This window comes from Cupressus sempervirens, chromosome 2 (genome assembly GCF_028749045.1).
Source record: "Cupressus sempervirens isolate cs-2001-9-10 chromosome 2, ASM2874904v1, whole genome shotgun sequence".
Taxonomy (NCBI): Eukaryota; Viridiplantae; Streptophyta; class Pinopsida; order Cupressales; family Cupressaceae; genus Cupressus; species Cupressus sempervirens.
In genome coordinates this window covers 126,254,470-126,275,442 of record NC_143119.1, presented here as the reverse complement: position 1 = coordinate 126,275,442, position 20,973 = coordinate 126,254,470, and the positions used below count along the sequence as shown (strand labels likewise).

General features: G+C 35.3%; 1 protein-coding gene across 3 annotated transcripts in view; it reads left to right on the top strand.

Annotated features, from left to right (window-relative positions):
* LOC149571360 (AAR2 protein family) overlaps positions 1-20,973 on the top strand; it is a 308,404-nt gene that overhangs the window by 98,656 nt on the left and 188,775 nt on the right. For all 3 annotated transcript variants that reach the window (XM_089812903.1, XM_089812904.1, XM_089812902.1), the window contains exon 6: positions 14,233-14,362. In XM_089812903.1, the coding sequence (XP_089669029.1) occupies positions 14,233-14,362 (130 nt within the window). The remainder of the gene's footprint in view (positions 1-14,232; positions 14,363-20,973) is intronic.

The window sequence follows — 20,973 nt, the reverse complement described above, 5'->3', positions numbered from 1 at the left end:
TTACTCGACAACGACACTCATCCATCGGTTCTAATCGACAGCCCGGGGCTCTTGGTTGTCTTGGATTGTACTGTCTGGTTTTGGATTTCTCTCAGTCGAGGAAGGTTCCCTAGTCCTTGCCTTGACGATTCTTCTTTTGCTTTCTTGTTTTTTCTTTCCTGGACGCCATTTGGTGTTCCTGTTGTTCACTACTTCATTGGTTGTATAAGCTCTTGGTCCCCTAGACCCTTTTGGCGTTCTCCTGTTGGGTATTAATAAATTTATCTTATCTTATCATTCTTCTCCAGACATCAAGATCTGCATCTAGAAATTTCATTTTATTATATTTCCACAAATCCATATCAATGTATGTATATTTTTTGGGATCGATTGTGTAAATATTTTTTAGCACCACATTTCGGATCATACTATGTTCTTTTTCTCTCCTGGATCATGATGATGGGTGATGCAATATCATCTGAAACCTTGGTGCTAAAAAATATTTACACAATCGATCCCAGAAAATTTATGTACTAGAAATTTGAGTTGCTAGTTGAAAGAAGTAAGGAGTTCATTTAGCTTCACTGAAATCTCCCTTCATTTTTTAGTACCTTATAAGCATCTTGAATCACTTGCACACCTTGTGATTCCAGCCGAATGCTCCATTCATCAATGACCTTTGCTTTCCTCTCTACTTGCACTGAATGCTTAGAAGAGACAAGATCAAGTGGCAGAGAAGAGGCCTCTATCTTCTCTATGATATCTAGAAGCCACATGTTCTCGTCCTCTAACCCGTTCTTCTCCTACAACTTGTCATTTTTTTGTGCAGCATGTTGACAACAACTTATGCCTCTTGCTGAGAGTGCTTGTTGACCAAGTTCAATTCAGGTGAACTTGTAATCTGTGGATTGCATTTCATCTATAGGTTTTTCAACTAGAGGCCCAACTATCTCTAGATACTTGACTTCATCGCTACCAACCATGACCCTTGAAACCATTTTTGCCTTTTTGTTCTTTGGGGCCTTGGTTCTAGCAACTTGGCTGAAATCATGATCCTCAAGCGAGATTTCCTCTTTCTTCTTCTTCTGAGTAATTGCACTTAGCCATGGAGGTAGAAAAATGTGGAGGATCTTGCCGCATATGTGGTAGCAAATGTGGATACTGAGTCAACCTGTGCAACCATGGTCACAATTGTGATGTCCCCAATTTTAATGTAATACTTAAATTAAAATAGTTAATTAATTGGTCCCGTAAATAAAATAAAATAATAAAGGGCCTTTAATTAATTATTTAAATTAATAAATATGGGGCCCAATTAATAAAGTAATAACATGATTAATATAGTTGGCCTGTTGTAAATCTCTAGATGCTTCTTAGAGGCCTTTATGAGGAAGTGGCTAGGCATTGTAATGCATCATGGATTGGATTTGACTCTTTGTTATATTTCTAGAAGCTAGAGACTAAAGGAGTTTGTAATGACCCTCTCTATAAAGGCCACAGAAAACCTCAAACTAAACTTAGGAATTTTGTCAAACACTTGGCGTGTAACAGTAACAATATTCAGAATATGGTAATTTCAGATTTGATACTTTCAGAATATAATCACAGAATTACAATATATATAAAGCCATTGAACTATATTTCAATTACAATGCAATAAATTCTGAAATTATTTTATTACCAATTCTGGACTGATTAACAATGTCTGTATGACAGCAAATTTACCCAAAAATTGACATATATTTCAGAATGCAAGAACCTGGTTTGAAGAACTATGGGAGAACACCACGTTTTGCTGCAGATCGTTGATGAAGACCTCCAACCGCACCCCCAAACTGTCCTTAATTTGCTGCTGCTGCCCAAACTAGCAGGGCCGTACCAGGCCGTACCTTTACGGCTGCTGAAATAAAATAATATTAGGGTTTTGGGACCCCCAAATGCAAGGAAAATGGGCGCCTAGGGTTAGGTAGTAACCTTGTAAAACCATAAAAAATAACTCCAAGAGGTTGAGGAGATATGAGCAATTATGTGGTTCCGAACCCTGCTTTGCCAATTCTGAAAATGCACTTATTCAGTCTTCAAACTCTTGTCAAATGCTTCTCCAATGATAGGGCAAATCTGAAATCCTTATTCCAACCAAAAACAAACCCTAACAACGAATTCTCAATAAGCTCCAATGAGATGGCTGAATACCAACTCCAATTATGCAACAATTCAGGTGCTATTTCACACCCTCAAAGTCGCCAATCCAAGGGAGTGATTCGTTCCCAAAGATCGAATAATTTGCAGATCCAAAGTCCACAAATGTCTTCACAATGAAGAAGTAGAAGAGTTCTCCAATCCAAGCATGTCCAAATGAGAGGCCCAGCCCTCTATTTATTCACTTTTCTAAGAAGTTGCTAGAACTTCTAGAAACATCCTTTATAATTTCTCATTATAATGCACTTTTTTATAATAAAGTAATTTTATAAAATAAAAAGTGCAACTCAAATTAAAATTATAACATGTGGGCCCCAATATCACATAATGATAAAATATAACCTCTTAACACTTCTTCAAGAGCAAGATATGACTATCTGATCCGCAGAATTGACTCTCTTTCCACACCATTTGCCTACGAGAGTCTAGAATAGGCAAATCCATGATCAATGCCATGTCGAACTAAAGAGGGGACATTACAGAGTTTGTGCGTAGTTTCAGAGGTGGAAGACCCTCTCTATTCTCTGCCTATTGAAGTTTTGGTGGTTTAGCGCCACCCTATTATTTTGTTAGAGATATTGCTTAGATATTTCACATTGTGTGCAAATTTGTAGTCTTCATTTTGGAGATAGATTTGTATTCTTCGAGACTTGGCCGACTTTCATTACAAAAATAAATATACTCTACATTTATGGGTTCAATGATAATTCGGTGTTCATTGCTTGTTCTATTGACAAATCTATATACTTTAGTTTGGCTCTTCATTGCTCTCTTTAATAACCTACAACCAATAAGATACCATATGGAAATCCAACGTTTGCACTCATCACTGATTGTATGACACCGTCATGGCTTGACCATACATCAAACAAACCCATTCCTTGTACCATCAAAATTATCGTATCAGTGGGGTACCATGGTAGTGTGTATGGTTCACCCTTGAAATATCCAACTTGCAAGTATGTGAAGTTGGGAAATTGTAGAAATAGGAAGCGATATTCATTCACCTTAATCCATGTCTTATCAAGCACTTGCTTCTTTGGGAGTTCCTTATCAAATAAGAACATGTAATGCCCATGGAAGGCATCCTATACTCTCTTGTAATGCATTTGACATTCCCTCAAATGCAGCTGATCATAGTACTCCGCATAGGCTCTTACATTTGATCTTCCTTGGCGGATAGTTCTTGGAAATAACCTAGGGCAGCAACAGGGTAGACCAAATAGGAATTCATATAGAATGTCTCAGTAGTTGTAACTTGTGACAACTGCTCACAGAGGATTTCATTGATCATCTCTCCCCAAAAGATCTTCTTTTGCATGATTCTGAAAATGAGAGAGATGTAATTGTATATCCATGGCTCAAAAGTGTTGATCATTTAAGGCCTCCAATGCAACAATGTAATGTGATGAGATCATAGATCTCCTCTTTGGAGTCTCTTCGGTGCATCCCTTTGGCCATCTTATGAGGTTTAGTCTCTTGTTGATCAGCCAGTTATCATTCATGTATTTGATTCAATAGGCAACGTCTTCATTTCATTTGTCCAAAGGCTTTTGCTTTAAGATATTGGTAACTAATGGAGCAGGAGGAACTCAAAAGATTTTATCAATAGTGTTAGAATCTAGATTGATGGTAGTGTTTTTGTCTTGATCTTTGATGGTTCTAGACGGATGTTCAAAGTTTCTGGCACAAGCGAACACAAACTCCGGTTTAGGGGCAGCCAAGGGGAATGTGGAAAGCAAGTGTATGCTACTCTACTTTATGTCAAACATATCCTTTGTAACTGCAACACCCACTCTTTTGAGAAACAACTCAATGTCCATTTGTCGGATATCCATGTCCGTAATGTCTTCACTAAATGAAGTAACTTGTGAAGGAGGAATGGAGTGATGGTATTGGTCATGCTGGTATTTCATTTTTTTTCTCTTCTTTGCTTTTGTGGTGCAGTTTCTTCTAACATAAGAACCTTGTGAGCATGAGTATTTATTACATGAAAATCCCACAAGGTGAGAATTTGATCACAAGATGATTCAATTGCACGCTTTTTGATTCACAAAATGAATTTTGGGATGTTATGAACAAAGGGAAGTCTAGAAAGCTTTGGGTTAGCAAAAGGTGAGTGGGTTTGAGCTCAAAATGGTCACTTATATAGTGAGAAAAACCAAAAATGGATTTTTCAAAGAGGATTGCATATTTGAACAACAATCTTTATGTGTGAAAAAACATATGAGAGATGTATGGCATAACGTCTACTTATAATGGAGTTTTGAATTTCCGTTACAAGTGAACCGACAAGAAACTACCAACATAAAGTTTAAGTCACGTGGCAGATGGAATAAGTATGAATAGGGAACATGAATGCATCAACATGGATTTTTGAGAGGATTTTGCTTGGTGTGACAAGAAGCTTGCTTTTCTTGTACACTCCAGTCATAGAACAATTTTTAAATCCCACCTGCATATATAAGCAAGATGAGGTACTTACATATGCAACTTAGAGAAATGAAGATGAAGATAGATAAGATAAGATAAGATAACATAATGATATTAATGTCCAACAAAAGACCAAAAAGAGGTATATGGGATTGAAAGATTACAACAGTGAGGCAAAAACCAGCAGGAGCACACAAAGGTGCCCGAAAATAAACAAAAACAACCAAAATACTAGCAACAAAGAACAGAGATAGAGAAGCGCTAGGAGTCTTTCTTGGGCGAAAAAAATCAGTCATGGAATGGTACACGTGTCAATGAGTAGAGGTACTGCGCTGTCTCCAACCACCCACAGAGGAGTATCGTTGGTGCAAATAGCCAAAACGGGATCTGACACATCTAGAAAGCCCATTAGGTCGAGTAGATCTAGAGGGCCTTTTCACACCACACAAAGGGGATAATGGTGTAAAAAAGGCAGTAATGAGCTGAGTAGATGAGTGCCGGTGTGGAAGCAGTGTTTGGATCGTGCTATCATGGAGCGTGGTGGCCTCACACAGATAAAGTGCAAGCATTTTTGATCATAATAGTTGAAGAAGTCATAGAGAGAGAAGCACTCTTAGAACAGACAAAAGAATCTCTCTCTGATATCATAATAAATAGGGCATCGGAAAAGGAAATGAGCCTCGTTCTCCACCTCTCCTAAAGTGTAGAGCATATAGATCCACTCCCCACTATCAACATGATGATTAGTCTGAGCCCGAAGACGGTGAGAGCCAACTCTAAAAGAACCTAAAGAGATCCACAAGGCATGAGACCAACGCCGTGAATGATAGCTAGGACGGGCAATAATCCCATCAAAAATCTCCAAAAAGTGTGCTGCATAAAAAGACATCCGTGGGCGTAACCCGCCAAGAGGGTTAACCCAGATAGTAGTAATGTAATGTCTATAGATATCAAGATGAACATGCTCATTTAATTCCTACCGAGAAGGGAGAAGATGAGCCAGGGTATCCAATGAAAATTGAAAAGGGGGGAGATGATCAATGTCAATCCCAATCGAACTTGTGCGTACCAACATCGCGTGCGAGAACCAGACTCGGCAACTGCAGTGGAAACAAAAGAGCAATAAGCTAAAAAGGAGTAGCGGTCCCGGTTCCCAGCAGTATCCACAAACCCACGAAGACGATGAAGAAACCAAACCAAATAAAAAATGGCCGGAGGCTGAACGGATGAGCACCAAACTCAGCAAGAATGACACTATGAGGGGTGAACCTATGACATCTGATGATGTGCCTCAAGAACAAAGTTTGAACCCGCCCAATCGACGCCCAGTCAAAGCTAAGAAGAGAAGGGCCCCAAACCACAGAACCATGCAGAACAGTCGGCCGAACAAGAGCATCTTAGAGAGATAGCTTAGACGAGGTATCCTAGAAATAATGTCTGAAGCACTGCTTCTCAAGCAAAGCAAGAGAACCCATACCCTTACTAACTCTGGGTTGAATAGTTGGTCTCATACTAAACCGCGAACCAGAAAACATAATCCCCATATATGTGTATGATGAAGTGATCTCGATAACCTGACCCTGAAAGATGAAGTGAAGATGAGTAGTCTTTAAACAATTAAAGACCATGACCCGAGTCTTACCTAGGTTAACCACAAGTTGTCTTTGATAAAAAAATAGAGTGAAACCATCGAGATGTTTTTATAAGCTGTTTGGAGAGGAAGCAAGGAGAACAACATCATCTGCAAAAAGGATAGAGATCAAAACCTGATGAAGATAACAACCATCTCCCGGGAGCGAAGACTTCAAGAGGAAGTCCTCAAGCTCGTCAATATATAACCCAAATAAAGTAGAAGAGAGAGGACACCCCTGCTTAACCCCAATGGTGCTATGGATCGAACCAGAAAAGCCTTCAGGAGTCTAGAATCTGCCAACCACAATCTTGTACAATCTCATAATAGCGATACGTAACATTTCAGAAATACCAATCTCCCTAAGTCTCTCAAACAGAGCCACCCTAGGAACGAAATCAAAAGCTTTGCGAAAATCAACAAAGCAACAATAGACCTTCTTCGATCTGTGTCTAGCCTCCTCAATAATAGCCCATAATATGAAAATGTGATCCATAGTTTGATAGTCCGTCCGAAAACCCGCCTGCCCTCTAGCCCTACAACCAATCCTGTTGAGCTCCGCAAATAGCATAAAAGAGACAACATACAAACTAAAACATGTGCAAAAATGAAAGATTTGCAGCTGTCAACGAGACCAAAATATATTCACCAAAAGCCCTAAGATAAACACAAGAAAACTTACCTCTCTTCACCAAAAACAAGAGAAGAAGCCATTACAAATCGTCAAGCAAAATCTAGATCAAATCCAAGAGATTTTCAGAGTTAGAAAAGATTGCAAAAAGAGGATTATAGAGACTTTAAATCTTGACATCTTTGTGAAATGAATGCATTTAAGAGTCAAGATTCATTGCTTGCCAAGTGTTGAGTGATGGAGAAACAAAATGCACAAGTGTAGCAACTATATTGACCAAATCAAAACCATATGTAATGGCATCCAAAATTGGCAACTAGGGCACCAAATGCAACTTGAAATGGAGAGGAACAAGCTGGAAATGAAGTTTCTTACCTTAGACTCCTTCCTTGATGCAAAAATTTGGGATTAAATATACAAATCCCCCTTAATGAGCCATTTTGAGGAAAAATGCTTTTGGACATGCTGTTTTTGTGTGTTTGCATGTGCTTGAAAGCACACAAATGCATGTAAAATCACCGTCCTAGGTATAGAGAGGCAAAATACATGAATGAGGAAGTTAAAAATGGTTTTTTAGAACCCAAAAAGCTTATGCTTTCAGCCTCCAAATTGACACCCAGCAAGGAATGCTTAAGAGAGGTTAAAATTGTGTTTTTTGATGTTGAAAACATATGCATGTGCCTCTAGAATCACTGCACAGGTCTGTTTGATTAAACACATAAAAATGTGGTATATTAAGTCAACAATATGTGCTTTTGCCTCTAAAACCGCCGCCCAAGCCTATTTGATGCAAAACACAAGTCAAAAGGCTCAACAATGGATTTTTATGAATTAAAACCTGTATTTATTTCATCCAAAATTCGCCACCCAAGCTCTTTTGTTTGAATGCAAGTATAATGACAGGCTTTGCAAAGTAAAAAACACATGCATTTTGACTCAGAATCACCACTGTGCCCATTGAGTTATTAAAAACTGGCTTTTCATATGCAAATGCATGTGTAAATGGGTTGGAATTTGTCACTATAAAGCCTTTAAGTTAAAAAGTTTATAATAATGAACCTATATGAAAATACATCTTAAAACCCAGCTTACACATGTTATTTTTATTTGCATATATTTTAAACTTAACATATGTATTTGCATTTAGGAAGCCCATCTTTATGCAATTGGGACTTAGAATATATTGATAGTGGAATTGTAAAAGTGATTTGCATTATGATGACATGCAGTTAAAAATAATACTATGGCAAAATAATGGATGTTCTATTAAACAAATATGCTCTCTCTCTCTCTCTCTATATATATATATATATATATATATATATATATATATACACGCAATAATGTTTCTATAACGAACAAAGAGAGAACTAGAAACTTTATGAAGAGAGAAAGAGGAAGTTTCCATATTGAACAAAGAGAGAATATGAAAACATAGAAGAGTGAAAGAGAGAAAGTTTCCATATTGGAACAGCGAGAGAATATGGAAACATAGAACAAGAGTGACCATTAGAAGTAGAAATAAATCCATAGAAAAGAGAGAAACAAGAATAGAGAGATTTGACCCTAATAAATAAGAACCCCACTTAATTTTATTAAAAGTGTCTCATGTAATTGTATTTATATGTAACTATAGTTTACTCTTCAGAATGATATGAAATTTGAAAATGTGGTTCTAAACCCACTTACATATAAATGATATTTTTATTTTATGCAATTATCAATGAAAGCCCCACTTTTAAAGGATTTTTAATAAGGACATGCAATAAGGCCAAAGAAACCCCACTTGTAGCATGCTTAAAACCCTAATAACTCATGCTAAACAACCCTGTTTGAGGCCTAATATAGCTTGAAATGAGTGAAATTTCAAGGGGAAAAACAAGATTACAAACTAAACATAAAAACAAGAAAAACAAAGAAAAGTCTCGAAGGTGCAAAAAATCAAACACTTGTAGTTAGGGAAGAAAAAATCGTCCTAACAAGCAATAAGATGATTAACTTGACGGAAAGCCTAAATAATAATGCACTGATAATGCTATCAAAAGAACAACTCAGGTATGACAAATTGCCTTCATCACGCCTTATCAATCCATTGAAATTTGAAAACATAGAGGATACACCTGCAAATCCATGAGAAATTACGTAGGGTTGCCCCAATTTTGTGATGTTAAAATTGAGGACAACAAAGAACTCTACAAGTAATAATATTCTAGTCATACGTAGCGTCAGTCTCTCTAGTATCTACAACAAAAAATTCATTCCTTAACTCATAGTCACCTAACCGCATACTTAGATTGGTGATCTTGCAAGTACAAGGTAGCTTAACTCATAGTCACCTAACCGCATACTTAGATTGGTGAGCTTGCAAGTACAAGGTAACTTATAACTGGTAGCCACCATCATTTTGAAGTCGTCATGCTCTTCAATCCGCTATCTTTTCTTCACTACAAATCTCTCATCAATGAAGTTATGTGGTCCTTTTATCAATAAATTCTATCAACCTTTGCTTTTGTATCAAACTCTTATATATTATAGAATCTTTCGTTATTCATAGTTTTCTTTTTTCAGCTAGCTTTTTAATTTCTTCTTTTCATGGTCATTTAATTTTTCTATTTATTTATTTAGTTTTAGTCTTCTCTTGTAAATTGTTATATGTACTAAATCATTAATTAAGTGTGCAATTTTTGAGTTTCATGGTATCAGAGCTGTGTTTTTCTATAGCCAAATTCTTTATTGTGGTGGAAAACGCGAGCCTTCTTCAAGAAGAGGCGAGATTTTTCTTTAGATTTCGTGCAATGTTTTTCTATAGCTGTTTTATTCTTGGAAAAAACCCACATTTTCTGAAGACTTCAAGTAAGCTATGTTTCTTTTATCTTTCATCATGTCTTTTCAAAATGCTCGACGGTTTGCACTATTACTTGGTGCCATTTTTGATGGAGTCTTTTGGCCCTCTGTTTCCATTGCTATTCTCCTGTAGCTTACGAATTTTAACAGTTTCAACGGCTCTGCAAATCTCCATTTTTAATTTTTGCCTGTGTTCTTTTATGCCACACGACAACTTTGTATTGCGCTGTTTTGTTTGTTCGCATGAAATATGTCTGTTTCTGGGTGTTTATGCGGACCTGATTTTTTTATCATAATCTCTATTATCAATCACTATTATCAGCGATTCTAAATGATCTGATATAATCAATTTTGACAAACTTACTATAAATCAGATCACTGTGCATGATCAACAATAAACATCGTTTTATGCCTTATTGTGGATATATGATTTGTGAAACTCTTATGATTTCTCGATACTAAACATGTCGTAGTATCACTGTTATCGCCGTATATAGTAGTCCTTGCCATTAGATGCCTTTGTTGATTAATTGCTAATGGAGGTCACCGTTTACAAGATGCCATCTGCAAGGACTTGTCTTTGCTGATTATCAATAATCATTAATTCTGTGACAACTCCAGTTAGTCTGACATTCTAGATAATAGATAATATTACTACTGGTGAATATTTAAGTTTATCTCTGCTTCAATTCAGATCAATACCAAGTGCTAGATTGTGTGGCTGTTCAATAGTCCATTTGTTATTGAGAGTGCATAAGTAACAAACATGTGAGTCCAAAGATAATGATCTTTAATGCCCAACTCTGTAAGCAGATTATATATTATGCCTGATGTGGTTTGACCCTTGTGTCTTTGATAATAGCTCTGCCACGTCCATAATAATCATTGATTAAATTCCTCAGATCACTAATGTATCGGCTTAATGTTAATTATACTAGCCTCATTGTGTTTGGGATTGCTATTCCTTATATTATAATGCTGCCAAACATGAGTGCCTAGTACCTTCTTTGCCCAGTGAAAAATCAATGACCACAATTATTTGCTGGTCACAAGCTCTATGCTACTTCGATACCAAAGTCGGTTGTAATTATAATATATTTTAACATATTATTATTTATTTATTAGCCAATAGGCTATTATGAATTGGACTTTCGCTGGTTTACTGTGATGCCTGACTAGGAAAAAAAAAAACTGTTGCAGGGAAAACTGCCAATTTTTGTGCCCTTCCTTGCATCCATTCTTATCACTTACTGAAAAATCCTATGGAGGATGAGCTGGGAAATCCTCTAATGAGCCCCCTCCAAGGGTACTCATTGAAGATTATGTTTTTTGTTTAAAGCGGATAGAAGTAGAACATTCATTCAGAACCCATTAGCAGAAATCAAGGCAGAGGCTTTTGAGGGTGATGAATAAATCTGTGTGATAATTTTAACAGATATTGTTGGTGTGTTTGTAGAGCTTGATATGTTTGTTTTGGCACTTCTAGAAATTCTATAGTGAGAAGAAATGAGATGCAGGCTCAGCACCTCAGTTGGAGGCAGAAATCAATTTCGAGCCTGTGTATAGAGCATCACATTTTCTCCTGGTTACAGGATTTCTAACTTATCCTTGTTGAGTGGTGATGCTGGAATGAACTATTACAAATCTACTTATCCATCTTTAATTTATCTTACTTTACGGGACTGAAAGGTTAAGGCACTTGAATCGCTTTTTTTACAGAAAATTTCCCCCATGGGTGCCTCTTGACCCCTCTGTAATGCTTTTCTCCTTTTCCACCTCGCACCATAACATTTTGGTCAGCAATGACAGATCTCACATTTAAATGGTCAGACTCTTCAATTTGAGAATAGATCCTTACCTCAATTGCCATGGGAATAGACATCAGTTGTTCCAGATGTCCGACTGCAATCTATTCTGTTCTTCAAAGTATGGGAGGCTTTCCAAAATTGTTAATTCTGAAACTACAGTAGTTTAATATTTTCCACTAAACATGTGTGACTCTTTCAAGAAAATAATAACAAGACAATAAAGGCACTGACATAAATTGAGAATCGAGAGAATAGTATTACCCAAGGAGAAATGGGAATCGGACAGTAGATAAATAAGGGGAATCTAGGTGTATAGATTGCAGATAAAATCTCATTGTAAATTTTCTCATGTTAAAGCATTGTAGGGTTTAAATCTTTTGTTCGAATATGCAATCTTCTTCATCTGCCATTATTTGCCTCTTGGTTTAAAGATTGTTTGTTACAATCTTTACAAAGCTTTATATTTTTATATTTTCTGCACAGCTTTTTGAAATAATACTAGAAGTCATCTTTCATAGGTATGCTTTATTTATACAATCTGAAATTTTAACCATATAATTTCAGATTTCAAACTATTTTGAAAATATATTTAAAGGCACGTAATTTATTTTTTATTTTTTTGATCGGTAAGAAGACGAAGTCAAGATTCATTATTATTATGTAATATTATTTATTAAGCTTGTGTAGAGTCAAACCCAAGACCTCTCCAATAATAGGCTCACAATTTTCCATTGTGTTGTAGGCTCTTGCCTATTTTTTATTTTTATTTTTATTGATAAAGCTTTGATTCTATTTAATTTCATGTTTATCTACCATTGTCATTTATTTCATTTTTGTATACAAATTGTCTTATATAATATTAGCTGTTTGAACTTCAAAGCTGTACAATCTAATTCAAATAGAATGTGTATCATTAATTTTAAACTTTAAAAAGATTATAAATTAGTTAATATAATATTTTTTATAAAAATAATTCTATAATTTTTAACCAAGATTTCAAGAAAGAAAAAAACATTTTATTTATGGTGCTAATCTAAATTACTTAGAAAAATACAAAACCTATCCACAAAGCAACCGATGCTATAAAATTGACTATTTTGCAAACAATGGTGTAAAATTGAGTATCTTATTTATGTTCTTAAAAACAAATACATTTATAAGAAAAAATAACAATAAAAATAAATCATCACAAAACTTAAAAAAATATTTATTTATAGATCCTTAGTATTTAATGAAAGGGAAATGGATCCAAATTTGTTAGTTTGTGTGCTTGTTCCTAAGATATATAATTTTCTTTTAATCTAAAATAAGAACATATTACTAAACTTTAAGTGAAATGATATGTCTACTTTCTCCTAAAATTTATTGTGTCAAACATGTACGAATAGTAATATCTATTAATCATTTTCACTATTTTTATATTTAAAAATAATTTTTTTTTCTTTCACTATTAATTTGTTAGTATTAAATGAGATGGTATAAGAAAATAACAGGAAAGACAATCACTTTATTTCAAATGTAGGACACCAAAAGACAGTGTAAAATCTAAGAAACCTATAAGTTATCTTTGAAAGTTGTATAGAGTGGGCTCCAAATTCGAGTGTTTCTTTATTTATAAAGGTTCTAAAATAATAATTAATAAATTAATCAAGGACTCATATTCATGCAATACATTTAACAATTTATTGAAATTAAATGTAAGGAATAAAAGAGTTTAGTTTTAAGATTGATATATAAATATAGTACTGTTGATTTAAAATGTGAAGGATAACAAATTTATTCTTAAAATTGATATAAATATATAAACACAAGAATAATGATTATTTTAAAAAATTATTCAAGATGAAAAAAATTATAAATTTATTTTTAGTGTTTTAACTTTTATTTTAATTATTGATTTTTAGTGTGTGCAAAGCATTTTAAGTGTATATGAATGTTCTATTGGAAGGATTTAGGAAATGAAATAAAGGTGATCTACAAATTTGATAAGGTGGATGAGAATGACGAGAAATCGTTACAATAAATCATGTGAAGACTCACCACTCAATGTTGTATCAAGATTTATGTGTTTTCCATTAGATTATTTGAAGTATATTTTATTATCGGCATAACCATTGCACCTCCTTTTGGTGCAAGTGCTACTTTATTAATTTTTAGATTTTAATTTTACTAACGAACATTATCAGTGAAAAGAGACATTATAAAATGGGGGACATGACAACTTTCCATTGCATTTATCCTCTAATATTAAATCTTAAATATTATTAATGTTTATATTTTGATATGTAAGATGCAAACTGGAGCATATACCTTTATATTGATAGAAGAAGCAATACATCTTTGGATCAACCACTGTTAATGTTGGGGCTTTCATACATCACTATGTTCATGATAAAGAGTAACCAAAAAGGGAAATTCAGCATTATTCAATCTTCATTGCCGGTGTCTAGAGATATTGATATAAGGTTTTCTCACTCATGGTTTGCTCTTAAAATCCACTTGTGTACTGCAATGTTGTGGTAAATGTGTTGCTTATGAATATATCTTGGTCGTTTCCAGAAAAGAACAACATTACTAAATGAAATATTTGTTAAAAAAGCTGCTGCTGTAGTGTCAAGATTTTAAAATTACTTATTATTACTTAGTACTTACACAACTAAGGGTGCCCATATTCTGGTTTCTTTCATTTAATAATATCTTTAATGCAGGAAGAACGCTTTGCTCATGGGGTGAAGAATCTTGAGTTTGATATGTATCTTGCAGCTTATGATCTTCACCATTATGAAGACTGGAAAAGGATTTCAAGCTACATAACTTTGAATGTTATTGAACGCATTGGTATGTATTGAAGATTGTTTGTAATGCTTATCCTTGAAAAGACACTGTAGGGAAACCTATGGTAGGGTTTGCTAGATTCGACAAGATATAAATTTAAGATCACAGATCTGATGAAATAAAATACGTTATGTTGGGGTGCAATTATTCAGCTAAGTTGAAGATCTTTTTCTTATTATATCAATGAAGAGAAATTTCTCCCTCAGACTGTTGCGAGAAGGTACTCCTCCTGCTCTCGAATTCAAAACGTAAAACACAAAACTCAAACAAAACAATCATAGAGATTCTTTGCACACAGTTTAACATAATGTATTGCAGCAATGAAATTTATTTCTCCTAAAAAAACAAAAAAATATTTTTCTCATCAAAATCTTCAAACACATCTTTACATCATTGGCCTTTTTACAGTCTTTCATCCTTACCATTCTTCCTTGTGTACTCTGTGAGTCTGCAATGCCTGCAGACCTCATCAACATTGATTCAAACTGCTAAATTTCTGCTAATTAATGTGGAGTCCTCTTACCTTAGTTACTATGCCTCAAGCATTCAAAACTTCTCTCCTTTCTGCATGTTTCAGGCTTTTCACCTTTATGCCCCGCATCCTCTCCCCTACTATGCAGTCCTGTCTACTGCTCATTCTCATCATCCTTTGATCATTGAGCTTTCATCTGGATATGGACTCCTCTCCCCATTGCAGCCTCTTGGCTGTTTCTATCTTTTTCTCAAACCCATACCCTTCACAGCCTTTCGTGCACCTTTCTTTTGCTGCCATCCTTCCATGCTAGACAGCTCCCTTTTCAATTGTATCGCACCTTCATCTAGCAGCCTGTCCTTTTCTCTTGCTCACAGGCCTCCCCTCTTTCCACACAGCTGCTTCACACTTCAGGCAGCGTCATTTTTTGGTCTTCTGTGTGCTGTGTGATCTGCCTTCCTTCTAAACCGTTTCAACTTCTTTTTTTATTAAATCCATAGTTTAAAAATTCAGTATCGGCAATATCTCAGCTGACCCAAAAATTGTGAAAATATCGGAATCGGCAAAAACTTGGCAAAGTATTCGGCACTTTTATCGAACATTTGAAAATATACAATTTCTTAAAATATTCTTAAAAATGCATACATATACACTACATTTGTAGAACATATAATGATTTGAGATATCTAGCATATATGAAGCAAAGTTCTGAGTTAAACAATAATTCATAATTTCATAGCAATTAAAACTTAGTAGATTAACATAGTAATAGAATCATAAACTGAAAAACAAGTATAACTGTATAACATCAAAATATAGATAAGTTCAATACATATAGCAATCAAACTCCATGAAAGTTTGAAATAACAACTTCTGAATACATATTAAGTTCAAGTTTCAGTATCAATGAAAACTAAAAGTAGCAATCATAAATTGTGTCTACGAGTAAAACTCAAAAAAGATCGCTGCTGCTGGGTGAGTGGTGTTGAAGTAGTTTCCGTAGCAACATCCTCAATAGGTGCCCTAGTAGGTGCCTCACGCTTCACAGAAGCCTCTAATGGATGACCAAGCTCAAGTTCCACCTCACGTGCTGCCACATCTGCATCCCAGTCATTTTCCTCCATCTCAAACTCAGCTAGCTGCTCATCTGTCAATAAAGGTTTGGCCACATCCTCATCTGCACCCTCACCATCAAGAGGAGCAATCCAATCTGCCGAATATGGATCAATGTCATCCAAGTCTAGTGCTGCCTTTCACCTTCTTCTTGTGCAAGAGAAGGTTGTACTTCACATAGACCAAGTCATTTAGGTGTTTTTGAGTCAACCTATTACGTTTCTTTGTGTGTATGTTTTGAAAAATACTTCCATTTCTCTCGCAGCCAGAAGCACTACAAGGCTGCGATAAAATTCGGATGGCAAGCTATCAAAGATTAGGCATTGTGGCACCATAATCTTTCCACCACAGATTTGCAAGGTTTAAAAAAATCATTTATGATGCGGTAAAACTTCCAATAAACTTCACGAGCGGAATAAATGGTATGATAAAAGTAAACGCAAGTTCTTTTTTACCTGGCTGCAAGGTGTATCTCCTGCACTTGCAATTAGGAGAAGAAAATAATGGCCCCTCTTCCCTCTTGTAGCTCTGCAACTCATCAAGTATGACGTCTCGGAGGTTCGTATCAGCAACCTATCTTCGAATACATGTGTCCAAGCCAATTTGAACCTCTGCATTTGCTTTAAAAGTGTTGGAGAAATAGTACTTGGGGTTCAAGTAGTAGGCAGCTGCATGAATGTGTTGTGAAGTTGTTGGTTCCACCTACGATCAATGATGTTCCATATGGCTCTATATTTTGTCTCATTTGACCTATACAAGTGCTGAATGGCCTCTTTTGCGCTATCCATAGCCTCATATAGAAACCCCATAGGGTTTTTATCCCAATCCACAATTCGTAGAACCTTCACCAACAGCTCTGATACCTAGACATAATAAAACATACAAAATCAGCCAATGAAAATATTTCAAAATTAAATTCTAAATCATCAATTAAGATTTGAAAACTTACTTTGAGGGTCTCCTCCATTAGCTTTTCAAAGCTACCATCAAACACAATCCCCACAATCTTCTCTGCTTTAGGCTTCTTCGCATAAGGACTCTCCAACCATTTCTTATCAAGAAACATGCGCCTAAGTTCTAATAATGTCTCTGATATGCTTTGCAAATTTAGAAAATTAGTAGCAAAGCGTGTGACCCTTGCTCGTACAAGATCCTTACCACTAGTGTGTGCTCTCTCATAAGACTCAAGACCCATGTATGATTGTAAATGTACTTCGCAATATTCCTTCCATCTTCAACCACCTTCTCCACCCAGCTCAGTTTCCCTAGATCCTCAAGAAGCAAGTCGAGACAATGGGCAGCACAAGGGCTCCAAAACAATGTGGGATGTCTCTCCTTTAGAAGTCTACCGGCTGCCACATATGCAGCTGCATTATCAATCACAATCTGGATGACATTAGCCACTCCCACTTCTATTACCACCTCATCCAACATGTTACACAAATTTTCTGCATTTTTCACTTGATTAGAGGCATCAACTAATTTTAGAAATACCAATTGCCCTCTTGAAGCAACTAGAAAGTTGATGAGCGTCCTATTCCTGCCATTAGTCCAGCCATTAGAGATAATAGTGCAACCTTTCTGTTCCCAAACTCTTCTTTGCTCTTCCACAAGCTGATGAATGTTTCTTACTTCGTCATCTAACAACAGCCCACTCACCTCATAGGGAGTTGGGGACTTGAACCCCTTACCAGACAAAGAAATGGAAGTTACCACTTGATCCCAATATGGATTGCATAAAGCATTGAAGGAAAGATCATTTCGGACCCAAAATCTCATAAATGCCACTTTTGTCTTTTCGTGCATCTCTTTGTTCCATGCAGTACCTAGTAAGCCGAGTTGAGCACCAAGAGTGTTACGTGGAATCCAAAAATCAGCTAAAGACCCACTCACACTTCCTGATCCCCGTACCCGAGGCCTAATAGAAGAACTTTCTCCACCTGTTTGTGATCCTGTAGAACTAAAAGTCCCCATTGGGGCTGACATGGCCTCAAATATCCTCTTTTTTGCTGCCTTACTTTGTGCATATTGTTGAAGGCTTGCCATAGCCTCTCTTTTAGCCTCTTCTGGACACTCTAGACATGGTGTAATATCATTGCATGGAATCTTTGCAAGATGATATTTCAATCGGCTTATGCCTGAAGTCATGCATTTAAAGCAATGAATTCACTGGATATCTCCTTCGTTTGCTCCTGGGATACCATGTTTCCATAAAGGGTCCTTTGCTCTGCCACCACCAGTCATCCTGTTTCAGTGACACACACAAGTCCACTGTACAAAAACGAAAAATCAGATCAATCAATAAAGATAGAAGTAGTGGCACATAACAGATAGAGTTAACTGGCACACGAGTTATGCACTTTAGATAGAAAACAAAACAAACATAGAGTCAAAGATTCAAAATACAAAACAAAGATAGAATGATTTAGAACTTCAGATACCTACTGGTTTCCCTCAATTAAAATTATTAGTCAGGTTCTTACAAGGTGACAATTTAATGTTTTTTTGTTTCAAGATAAACTTTCTAGAGATTCTTCACCTATGGAAAACTCCATGGGAGATTTAGATAACCCTGGTATAAAATCCAGCTATTTTGACTAGTGTTCCATTTCTTGGTTTCAAGTTTCAACTATTATACTTCCCCAATTGATAAGAGAGTATCTTTGACCTTTCCTAGGCTAATCAAACATCTTTCTATTAAATTTGAGGTTCATTTCTTGTCAATATAACCTGAACAAGTCAAAAAAGTAACAGACACACAATTCCAATTAAATGTCATTCTCCATAGGTTGGCATGAACCTTCCTCAATATACCTGTAACCTAAGTCACAAGGTTCGAATTCGAGTTCGAGTTCGACAACTATGAAGTTCGACAAGGTCAAATAATTCAAAAAAATTCGACATTAAATTTGCTTTATATAAATTTTTATAATATTTAATAAAGTATAAGTATATTCAATAAATTACCAAAATAGTTTAACATTACATCATAAATTTGAAATCTTTATAAAATGATATTACATTTTGAAAATAAATACAAATAAAACTAATTTTTTATTTTAAAAACATTAATTTTTAAAACAAAATATACTAATTTAACTACATCATTTTAAAACATAAAATTAAAATGTATTAATATTTTATTTAAGCTTTACAAAATTAAATAAAAATAATAAAAATGCTTGAATTTATTGCATTTTAAATTCCACATAAATTAAAATAACAATAAATAAACAATAGTAAATATTAATATTTAAATAAAAATTAATTTACTTAAAAATAATAATTTTTTTTCGTTCTTATTACTAAATTTTAAAAAAAACACAACGTACAAAATAATACAAAATGAAAGACTATAAAATTAAACATTAAACATTAACTTTCAATGTTAAATGTCAATCAATCAACGGGAGTTTGAGTAGCGTTGTAGCAGATGGTATTCGACAATTGCTAACAAATGTAAATGGTATTCAACGATTGCTCACAAATGGTGTCGTGTAATTTGCCCTCTGCAGTAGCCCAACTTAGAAATGCAGGACAGACAATCACAGTTTTGGAACAAAAATTCTTTGCTAAGCCCTGAATAATTTCCATGTTGTGCTAGCAATTGATATAGTCAAAGGCATAAGGAACGGAGGCCACCTATAAGAATTTTTTTTTCTTTATCCATATATCAGCCGAACATTCTCAAATTTAATGATTTTTTTCTGGGTTCGCTGAATTTCGAACCTCAAGCCAAAAATTCGGTGAACCTTGTGACATAGCTTGTAACAGTTCTAAAGGCTAATGGTGCTAGAGTCGCTGTCCACTGCCTGATGTAGTTCCATTGGTTCACAATCCTCTGACCACAGTAGGACCTTATTAATGTTAATGATGGAAATCAAAATTCATTTTTCTGGCGAGAAGAACATGCCACTCAAGATGGAACAATTTAAAGAATATTAAACAATCCTGATACTAACTTTATTTCCTTCCACAATCTATAATGGTAAAAGAATAATAATAAGGAGAATGATCTGCATTTTAATAGCGAAGATGGAATTGAATGATAATTGTAATACATGTTGACAATTTGTTTCTCAACTCTTAATGGTGGTACAATTTAATATATTTTCTTCCTAATTCCTTAGGAAGGTGCATGTTACTAATCTGTCTTCGAACTCTTGAACCTAAATGGGGAAAATATCACAACACAATAACGTAAGTGATAATTCTTCTGCATGGGAAAATCATCAAGTCACAACACCTTAGGTTTCAACCCACCTCCCCAGAGCACATCATTAGATCATTGTAATTCGGGTCAGTATGCTTTTGCATGTAAAAATTATAATTTACATTGCCAAGGCCAATGTGCTTGAATCCCAAGTCTCTAATGTAAGTAAAGAAACAACAATGATTAAAAGCATGATGCTTGTGCAACTTCTTCCAGCAGAGCAAAACTTGATTCTTAGGGCAATATGTTCTACTACTGCAATCATATACGTTGGAAATGGCATGTACCAAAATTAAAATCAGCTATGAGAATTTTTTTAGATAAAATCAGATAGAAAATTGTACATTGAAATCCAAATCGCACTGAAATCACAGTCTAGATTCCAAATCGCACTCCAAATCGAGTTCAAACTTGAAATTGCAGGTCATCGTCAAATGCTGTTCAAATCGCAGTGAAAGTCACAGGTGAAGCATTAGGGTTTACCGCAAGAGAGATCGCAGTTGAAAGGGCATTTTAATGAGCCCGAAAAACCCTAAAATGGAGTCACGACGTGGCGAAAAAGTCGATGACTTCATGCGTTGACTATGGCGACCAATTTTTGCTCGAAAAACCTGTGATTTTATGCGGTATTATGTGTTTTACTCGCCGCGATATTAATCCATTATTCGCCGGCGAGTTTTTGCTCGTTTTTAAGGGCTTTGCAAATAACACGCAAGAACTCGCGATTTCGATTTATCTGTGCTTTTTTGAACTATGATTAAATCTATAGATTGATTCACTTTTCTTGTTGATGGCTTTACCTATTTATTACCCGTC